Genomic DNA, 10,333 nt, shown 5'->3' with positions numbered 1-10,333 from the left:
GTACATACGTTGCCCTCATACCTCAGAAGAACTTTGAAAGCAGCCATGAGTGTTCCTGGAGCCATCATTAAAGTGTGTAGTGAGAGACGTTTTATGTTTACTACCAAATGAGGGATTTAAGGACTGGGGATTAATTTTATGTTTGGGGGAGTTACATTTGGAGGAAGCCACCAGCATTCAAGGTTAAGCAGTAAGATATGCCATGGTATAGAAGGATATTAAGTCACATGCCTAGTACTTCATAGAGTGCTGAACTGAACTTGGCATGACAAGAAGTATACTAGTGGCATGATTACTACATATATGATTACTGGCGTACTACAGATGACCTTAGACAAGGGATAATAATTTTAAAGAACCCAAAGGACTTAGGGGCATGCCACTTTTAAGCACCTAAATCCCTTTGTGACTCTAGCCCACAGTCCGTTTTGAAAATGACTATGATAAAAAAATTGCATCATAGGGCTACAAAAAATTGTTTCCCCTAATTAAAAAACATGTCAGTAGTATGCTGGCATTCATACAAAGAACAGTTCCAGTAGTAGAATTTTGGCCTCTAGTCCCTTTGAAAAGTTATCTTTCCAAGTGGGCCAGGATTTCTGGTTTCTAGCTATCCAAGGCTTTGAAGAGGCCTTAAGGGTAGGCACCACAAATGATTTCAGGAGGAGAAAGGGCCAACTAGCCTCTTGGAAGCCCAGAAAGAGGCAAGCTCTATGAAGAACTGCCAAGTTCATTCAGACTTCAGATTTCATCTGTAGGGCCAAAACCCTCTACAATGCACAAAGGAAAAATACATACATCTGTCTCATTCCCTGATCACACTACACAAAGATTCTGTGTGTCTGAAGGCTTAAGTATGTTATAGGAAGAAGAGTATGTGAGAGAGCTGGCATTGTACTTTTGCAAACAGGAATCAGGACGTTTTCTGAATATCCAATCACAACTAGCAACATGGCTGTCCCTTCTGATCATGTGAAATTGGCTTAGCCAATCAGGGACCCAGAAAGGCTGCCCTGCACCTTTTACACCATGGGAACTTTTGTAACGAGCCTAAAACAAACTCGGGGTAAATCAGTGAAATGTGATGCTCAGGATGAAAGTTACACAGAGCCAAAAAATGTTCTTGCTAAACAGAGGTACTTTAATGCCTTCCAAACAAAGTTAGGCAAGGTTCATGAAGCGTTCGGTTTACTTTGCAAACATATCATTCCTCACAGGTCTGCCCTAGTGGATCATATTGCAAAATTGGGGCCCTAATCATTATAGTTTAAATTTGGAGTCAGAACTGAACAGAGAAGGGGAAATAGCTTCATAGCAACTAAGAGTGCAGCTAGCAAAGTATTTCTCATTCAACACATCAGGTGGTTCAACAATAGTTTTGACAAAGACTAGGTAGTGAATTTGCTGTCTGAACTCAGCTGGACACGACACAGTGGAAAGGAGAATGTTATTGCTCATTGTGTGTCAGACATTCTGTTTCTAAAAGCATTTGAGGAGAGTACCAGGAAATTCATCATGGACTGCAGAACCTTGGAGGCAAGGTGAGACAGCTATTTCACTGATTGACTTTAAAAGTAAAAAAGGGTATTTAAAATAATGGTTCTATACTTTAACAGAGCTGCAGTGAGCTTGAGATTCAAACAGGCCCTACTAAGTTTATAACTAGAATAGTCAGGAATTTTTCAAAAAGATACCTTTTTTGTCAAACCATACCAGATCAGCAAAACCAAAACTGTTTGCAAGACAGGGTCAGTTACAAACCTCCCAACTTGAAAAATTTTTGAGAAGCATTTCAGAGTTGCCAAAACATTTCATTATGATATTTCTAAATATAATTTCTGGTTCAAAATGACTTTTCCATTGAGAAAACTAAGCTAATCACAATTTAAGTTTAAAAAAAGGGAGAGGTGGGTAGAAAGGATTGCAGTCAAAATGAAATGTTTCAAAGTTACAAAAAGCAAAAAGTTTCAATTGACCCAAATTGAATAATTTTCCAGTTTTTTAGTTCACAAACACATTCAAGTTTTTGACTTTTTTTTTAATAAAGGATTTTTCCCTAAAAAGTCAAAATCTTAATTTGGGATGGGAAAAGTATTCAAACTCAAAAACAGTCATAGGACAATGTAGTCAGGTGCTGTCTGGAGTGCCCCATTGTGGCCTAGGCCTTTTCTACCCAAGTCTATTCATAACCTCACCAAGACTCATCAAAACACAAGAGCAAGAGTCACAAATCAACCACCAATCCATTTAAACTGGAAGTTCCAACGGAAAAGAGAGAAGTAACCCTCCAAACGAGTTCATGATCTCATCCAGGGGCCAGTCCTGCACTCTCCTGTGCAGCCACAGAGAACTTCATGGAACTATTATGTCGAGGGTAAGATTTGGGGATTCCGCATAGGTGGTCTGTGCCAGCTTCATTGTGTTTGTGCTGTGACCCCCTCAGCAGCGTTTGGAGGAGGAATGGGCTGGAATAAGCAGTCTTGCTCCCTTACTGATTGTTGTCTCATTTCAAGTGGCAAGGGTTACAGCCGCCAAAGGAGGGAAGAAATCAATGGGAGTTAGGCAACTAAACCCATTTCCTCTCCATTTCACTCCTAGCTAGTTCCGGCAGCTTCTCACTCAAATTGCTGGCTTCTGAGCATCCCTTTCTTAGGTGCCTAACTCCTCACTTAAGTCTGAGAATTCTAGTAGGCAGCAGGGCACCTAGCGGATAGGTGTTGCAAGCGGGGTGGGTGTAGCAATGCCTAAGTACTTCTGTGAAGCTAGCCCTTAGAAGCCTAAGTCTCACTGAAAGTCAATGGAGCTTACATTCCTAAGGGCCAGAATTTTAAAGGAGTTTTAGCATCTAGTGGAAATTTCAAAAACTTCTAGGCACCTAACTCCTTTCAATGGGTGTTAGATGCCAAGGTGCTTTTGAAAATCCACCAGAAGACTAAACACCTTTAAAACTCTGGCCATCAGTGACTAACACTTTAGAAAATAGGACTTAGCTGTCTAAGTCACTTAGGCCTTGTAACGCTGAACAGAACAACACCTTTAAAACCTAGGCCTAAGGCTTGGGCTACACTAGGAACTTATGTCGGTATAATTACATCACTCGGGGGCGCAGAAACCCCAGTGTAGACAGCGCTATGTCAACGGGAGGGCTTCTCCTGTCGCCATAGTTACCACATCTCGGGGAGGTGGTGGAGTACCTACACTGGTGGGAGAAGCTCTCACGCTGACATAGGTAGCGTGCTGCTGCAGCACTGTAAGAGTAGACAGGCCAAAATGCCGTTATCTCTTATGCAGATACAGCTTTTCCCCCATTTTGTTTTTTCTATTGACCTTTATTAACCGGACTCTGAGCTTGCAAGCATTAGAAACATCACAGAAGTTTGGTTTCCAAGCCCTCACCACTTTTAGCATATAAATTCCTTGGTTGGTAGTACTATTAATTCACTTTGGAGCATAACAAATTCAATTTGCAGTTGCCGCCGTCAGTGAAAATGGCATGTAGGCTGTATGACACATTGGGAAATTAAGTTCACTTTGTTGCAGAGTTATTTAATGACTTTTGGTTCCAGAACTGAAGTCAGAGCTTACAGCTGGACAAATCTGTGACATGGGTCTTTGAAATGAGTAGCAAAGAGGAATGCAGCACCAATGAAAGAAAGAGGAAAACTGAAATCAGTTTGTGCTCCAGCTCAACAATTTGAATTGCTTCGATTTCACGATTCAGCATCTCTGATTTCAATAATTTACAACAGTGAAGATGACAATAAATGGTTTGTCTGGGCTGAAGATACATTTTGGTCAAAAGAAGTGTCATGCCTCATAAGTCATCTTCAGCTGAGCTAAATGCTCCCAGTTAATAAGGTACACTAATATATGTTTTCCTATTGTGGCACCGCATCTGCTCACAATGAGCAGTTTATAAAATATTACAGGCAGGATTTTCAGAACTGCCTAAGAGGCTAAGGAGAATAAGTCCCATTGGAAATCAGTGGGACTTGTGCACCTAAGTTCTTCTTCTTCAACACTTAGCCAGACAGTTGGCTGTAGTGATCGTTTGCCATTTGGTCCATTCCTGCACAACCGCAAAGGCTTGAAAGCCTGAGAGTCCAACATTGGAACAGACTTGATAAACCCATGTAATAGGGGGTCTGCCTCCGGGCTGCGTCCACCCTCGGTTGGTGGAATTTTATCCCGGATTTTACAAGCCACCCAGAGAACAGCGTTGTGGCATCCTTGCGACATGTCTGAAAAGCGTAAGGCACCACCTCTGAAAAATGGCCCCAGTAATCTGTAGACCCAAACGACCATAAACATCTGAATTACAGAAGAAGTCATTCCACTTTATGCCCAACATACCACGTTGACATTTTGTGTGGAAAGCCTTCAGCTCTGTCCAGTCTGTGTGGCATAGTGTCCATGTTTCACAGCCATACAATAGTATGGGAAGGATGTAGCTCGAATAAATCCTGCACTTGGTTGTCATACTAAGATGATGTTGATTCCATATCCATTGTAAATGGCCCATGGTAGATGCTGCGATGCGAAACCGATGGAGCACCTCCGTGTGAGAATTGGGGGAGTTGGTAAGTATAGAACCCAGATAGCAAAAGCTGGAAACTGATTCGATGGTTTCGTAGTTCAAAGAGATTGGAGTCGCAGAGACAAAGGATGGTAGAAAAGAAGTATTATTACCCCCATATTCCAGTAGGGAAAATGAAGCCTCGAAAGACTGAGCAGCTAGTGCAAGGTCACACAGGAAGTCTATGGCAGAACAGACAATTAGACCCAAATCTGTTGGGTCCCACTCTGGTGCTTTCATGACAAGGCCATCTGTCCTCTCTAAAATCAGTAACTATTGGGCCAAATTCTGCTCTTGGCTATTCAGCAGAAGTTACTGGCATTGCAGTGGCATGACTGAGAACAGAACTAACAAGAAACTAGCAAGATGGTGTAAACAAATACCAAGACACTCTGAAAAAAAGAAGACAAAACAAGAAACATGATGGCTAGCTTCTGCGACAATTAGACGAAAGCATTTCTGAAATGAAACTGGAAGCGTGCGTGCAGTTACTGAGAGTCTTTCCTCAGCCAATTTATTTAGATACTTTCTGTTATTTTTCCATGGCAATTCTAACAGGAAACAAAACATGAGAGATACTTCTCAAGTGGGAAAAAATCTTATACTAAAAAATTAGTGAAAGCAAAAGGCACATGTGCATGTATAATTTGAGTGCAGCCATTATATGAAATTAAAAACATGGAGGATCATTAGAATGTGCCATTAGCATTTCAATGGTAAATCAGAATTTCGAGGGTTTAAAAACCCTTTGGGCCAGCTGGACAGGAAAGCTAGATGAATGCAAATGGTTTGTGTTGCACTTCAGTGGCAAAGAATATGAAATATCACCACATAGTATTATAGCATAAAAGAAAATGAAGAAAATAGACTTCAATTCTTTCTCATTAGTTTTACTCAAGTATAACCTGAGTCATAAGTATCTGCCCCAGACTCCTCTTTGGCTCAGGGTAAAACACTGAAATGATCTTAGGTGGCCACATCTAAAAAAATTTGTGTCCAGTCACTCTGAATACATCAGGCCAGTTTCAGCCCAGTTTATGCTGTTTTCTCCCAGTGTAAATCCAGGTTCCTAGAGTCATAGGTTCTAAGGCCAAAAGGGACCATTGTGATCAGCTAGGGAGGTGAATTAATTACGCTGACTGGAGAACCCCTCCCACCATTGTCGTGAGTGGCTACACTGATTAGTGGTGCAGCTATGCCACTGTAGTGTTTTAAGAGTAGACTTAGCCCTGAGATATTCAATGATACAGCAATATCGTAAGATCAACCAGAATTCCTAAGCTGCACATAGATTCCCCAAATCATCACACTGATACTGGGTGCGGGGGCACTGTTAGGCCCCCATTGCCAGGCCAGGACCACCCACTCCCACTTCATGGAATGCTGTATTGAACTGTTCAGCCACTGGGAGAGACAATGTGTAAAATACCCTATTTAAACGAACCTCAGCTATACCCAGCAGAGCATTAAAAGATCTTATGAGGAACACATCTGATGTGGCTAAGCAAGCTCAGTGACCAGTCTATAGCTGATACAGAGGAACATGACACCCAAAGCACCCAGCAGAGCCTGCAGCTCCTCCTTCCCTCTCCCCCCATGAGAGAGCAGCTAAGTTAGAAGCCTGCTCCCTCATGGCTTTCAGGCACAGCAACATCCAGTCCCAATCCTCCAGAACAGGACCCCAGTGCGGTGTGGGGGCCACACCTGAGGATACAAGGTCCTGGGGGCTTGGGAGCCTTGCAATATTGGGTTGGATGGAGGCAATTGGCATGGGATTGGTGTCCCTGGGATGGGTTCCTTAATACACCCTCAGCAGCTCTGGGTTCCTTTTTCTCAGATGGAATCAGAAGGCATTGGTTCCAGACTCCCTCTCCATGTGCACTTGTTGGGGGTCTCCTTCACAGTAGGGGCAGGTAGCCATATTTGGCTGTCCTACCACTATTGCAAGGTGCTCCCATATCCTGGAGCAACACCTCTGGGAGCAGCAAAAGGCTCCCCCACTCCCTATCCTCTCATTCCCACTAAGCCTCTGTTTTGCAGCCAGTTCTATATTTTAAAATGAAAACAGATTATATCTCTGATCTGCAGAGGGCACCAAATAGTTTCACATCTGACTAAAGAGGACTTTTCAATGGGGGTGCTGTACCTGGTGTTTGTAGCTGTCAATCAGGAAGGAGCTTTCTCTCTAATGGCCATTGTGCTGTACAGAAGACTAAGTAGGAGTTGTTTTTCCTTTCATGAATGTATAAATTCCTTGATTTTCTTTTTTCTTTCCCCCTTCTTGCAGGTGAAACAGGACGAGGTATTTCACTGAGCTACAGCATGATTTCCAGTCGGGATGCCCTGCAGCGGTCCCAGCTTATGGTAACAGATAAGAAAGCTATTCACTTTTAATCAGCAGGAGAACTAGAAAGAGAGTAAAAGTGCTGCTGATTTTTCTTTTTTTCTCCCCAGAGGGATGACTGAAATTTGCTGTTCACTTTGATTTCAGGGAGAAAAATAGAGTCTTTGAATGTTTGACATAAAACTCCCTTTAAAACAAAAAGGCTTTATGCATTTATATTTTTAACAACAAAAACAAAGCCCTATCTGGTCCCATTCGATAAACCCAGAGACAGTTTGGAAGGATTTTTTTTTTTCAAACTGAACTGATGCCAGTTCTGTAATCGCGTGGAAATCAAGTCCCGGGTTGATAATGAATACTACACAGTGTGCGCTTACATTTCAGCCTGTGCTGGTTAATACCACTGAGGACTTCAATGATTCAATCCTCCTCAGCAACAGGAGCAGCAATGGATTTTGTGAGCAAGTATTCATTAAAGCCGAGGTCTTCTTGACTTTAGGGATCATCAGCCTGCTGGAAAACATCCTTGTAATCCTCGCGGTGCTGAAGAATGGAAACCTACATTCCCCCATGTACTTTTTCTTGTGCAGCTTGGCAGCAGCAGACATCCTAGTGAGCATGTCAAATGCCCTGGAGACTATCATGATTGCAATCCTGAGCAATGGCTACTTGATCATTGATGACCACTTTATCCAGCATATGGACAATATATTTGACTCAATGATCTGTATCTCTTTGGTAGCCTCAATTTGCAACCTCTTGGTTATAGCTATTGACAGGTACATTACTATTTTCTATGCTCTCCGTTATCACAGCATCATGACTGTAAAGAAAGCCTTAGCTCTAATTGTGGTTATTTGGATTGCTTGCATAATCTGTGGCATCATGTTCATTGTCTACTCGGAAAGCAAAACTGTCATTGTCTGTCTCATCACTATGTTCTTCACCATGCTTCTTCTCATGGCCTCCCTTTATGTTCACATGTTCTTGTTTGCACGCCTGCATGTTAAACGGATCGCAGCCCTCCCAGTGGATGGGGTTCCTCATCAGCGGACCTGTATGAAGGGGGCTGTGACAATCACTATATTACTTGGGGTCTTCATTGTTTGTTGGGCACCTTTCTTTCTTCATCTCATTCTCATCATTTCTTGCCCCACAAACCCACACTGTGTTTGCTACACCTCACACTTCAACACATATCTGGTCCTGATTATGTGCAATTCAGTCATCGACCCCCTAATTTATGCTTTCCGGAGTCTGGAAATGAGAAAGACGTTCAAAGAGTTAGTATGTTGCTGTTATGGCATGAGTGTGGGACGGTGCATTCTGTAAATGTCCAGTTCTGTACTTGGTATGGAAAGGGTATACATACACTGGGTGTATGTATCTAAACCGAATCAGCAGCTCCACATTACAGTCTGTGAAGGAAGGAAGGGTACAGGAAAAATTTTAAAAAAGAGAGATTTTACTTGATGTCTTTAGAAAGTTTTTCAAAAGGAAAAAGGGGAGGTGATTTATATCATTTGCTGTTGCTTACATGGTGATAACACAAGTGAAGCCAGAGCATTTTGCAAAATAGCTCAGAGTTCAATCACTCTGAAAAATGAATCTATTAAGTAAATGCTACATTAGTCAGACTAATATAATATTCTCTTTACCCTAATATTCTATTTTTATGCCATTGTCAACCAAGTCAGTTTAATCTAAAGCGTCTATCTTGAGCGGTATCTGCTGAAAGCTGTTCATTTCTAAGAAGAATCAGAACACTGACAAGTAATATTTTGTAGGTACTTTCACAAACTTCTGAAAATGCAAAGAAAGCACTATATTGACACTTGTGCTGCTGCCTGTAAAAGCAATTTAATAGAATCTTCAACTGATGAAAGCAAACATTTCACCGGAGATTCTGAAATAGTCCTTTAAGAAGACCAAAGCAATTACATATTGTATAAGTACAGTGTGAACTAGTCAGCTCACTGCTAAGTTAAAGTGGTGTGATCTAATTAGGCATTTATACTCTTATCTGTGGTACATGGACATCATATCACTGAAGTAACTTTGTAACTATAATATGTTGAGAAATGCATTGTTTGATAGAACAATAAAGCAAATCATAGAAAGTCACCTTTTGATGAGAAGGTACCAATTAGATCTATCTAGCAGGTTTCAAAGAAAACTTGGAATGAAACTTAGAAAACAGCCAAAATATATTGTACTTTGAACTTAGTTGTTGTCTTATGCTGAGAAGTAAATGGAAACAGACTTTTTACAGACAGCGATTTGACTGAGAAAAACTTGTCAGAAATAAAATGTGTCGGTAAAATACAACATTCTTGGGGTGGAGGATATGAACAGTGGGCCTGATTTGCTTTGTGCTTAGACTGACTGTACATTGGTATAAATGCATTGACTTCAGTGGATTGACTCCTGATTTACCCTGCTGACATGGAAGGAGAATCAAATCCACTGTTTGCATATCTTTTTCAAACACTCTATGTGCAAGCTGGCAGCCTTTAAAAATGTGTAACATGCTTTAAGCTACAAAATTTAAAAGTGGCCTGTGTTTTTCATAGACGCAAAATGTATAAGTGACCTTCATATAGTGTATGTCATTGAACGTACATTGTGAGTCTATTCTATATACTATGATGGATAGGCAATATGCACAGACAATTCAAGATTGTGAAAACTCTGAATCATGCTGAAATTTTATATTACCTTTGGCTCCTTTCTGATACTTTCTTACTGTAAAAATCAAGAACTATAGGCAAACAGAAACTGTATACAAGGCATATGCAAATATACTCTGTTATATATTCTCTTCCGACATTTCAAAATCTATTGATTTGCCTCTTAGGAACCAATTTGTTTTAGTCTCAAGACACTTCATTAGTTTGTTTGTTGTTTCCTGGCACATTTTGCTGTCATTTATAGTGCTTTTGTCTAGGTTATTTATTCGATCACCAGAGGCCCTCAGCATCCAATGACCTCTGAAATATTGCGATCTTTGTAAGTGTTTTCTTAGTTTAACTTTGTCTTATCTTTGCAATGGCTGCTGTGTCACACTGAGACCAGCTGGGACAACTCATCATTTAAAGGAACAATCAAACTAAACTTTTTCAGAAAATGGGCACATTGTATATAACGGGTTTCAGAGTAGCAGCCGTGTTAGTCTGTATTCGCAAAAAGAAAAGGAGTACTTGTGGCACCTTAGAGACTAACCAATTTATTTGAGCATAAGCTTTCGTGAGCTACAGCTCACTTCATCGGATGCATTCAGTGGAAATGCATCCGATGAAGTGAGCTGTAGCTCACGACTCAAATAAATTGGTTAGTCTCTAAGGTGCCACAAGTCCTCCTTTTCTTATTGTATATAACTGTTGTTAATATTCCTAACTATAGCCTATTCTGTT

General features: G+C 41.0%; 1 protein-coding gene across 1 annotated transcript; it reads left to right on the top strand.

Moving 5' to 3' along the window:
* Window positions 1-6,730: 6,730 nt before the first annotated feature.
* Window positions 6,731-10,111, top strand: MC3R (melanocortin 3 receptor). Its single transcript, XM_007059762.3, has one exon. It carries the CDS (start codon window positions 7,272-7,274, stop codon window positions 8,250-8,252), a length of 981 nt encoding a protein of 326 aa, XP_007059824.1. The 5' UTR covers window positions 6,731-7,271; the 3' UTR covers window positions 8,253-10,111.
* The last annotated feature ends 222 nt before the right edge of the window (window positions 10,112-10,333 follow it).

This window comes from Chelonia mydas, chromosome 13 (genome assembly GCF_015237465.2).
Source record: "Chelonia mydas isolate rCheMyd1 chromosome 13, rCheMyd1.pri.v2, whole genome shotgun sequence".
Taxonomy (NCBI): Eukaryota; Metazoa; Chordata; order Testudines; family Cheloniidae; genus Chelonia; species Chelonia mydas.
The sequence above is the reverse complement of the archived record's forward strand: the minus strand, read 5'-3'. Positions and strand labels throughout refer to the sequence as shown.

Excerpts from the sequence above, each read along its gene's own strand:
- MC3R (XM_007059762.3), top strand. The coding sequence starts at position 7,272 with ATGAATACTACACAGTGTGCGCTTACATTTCAGCCTGTGCTGGTTAAT.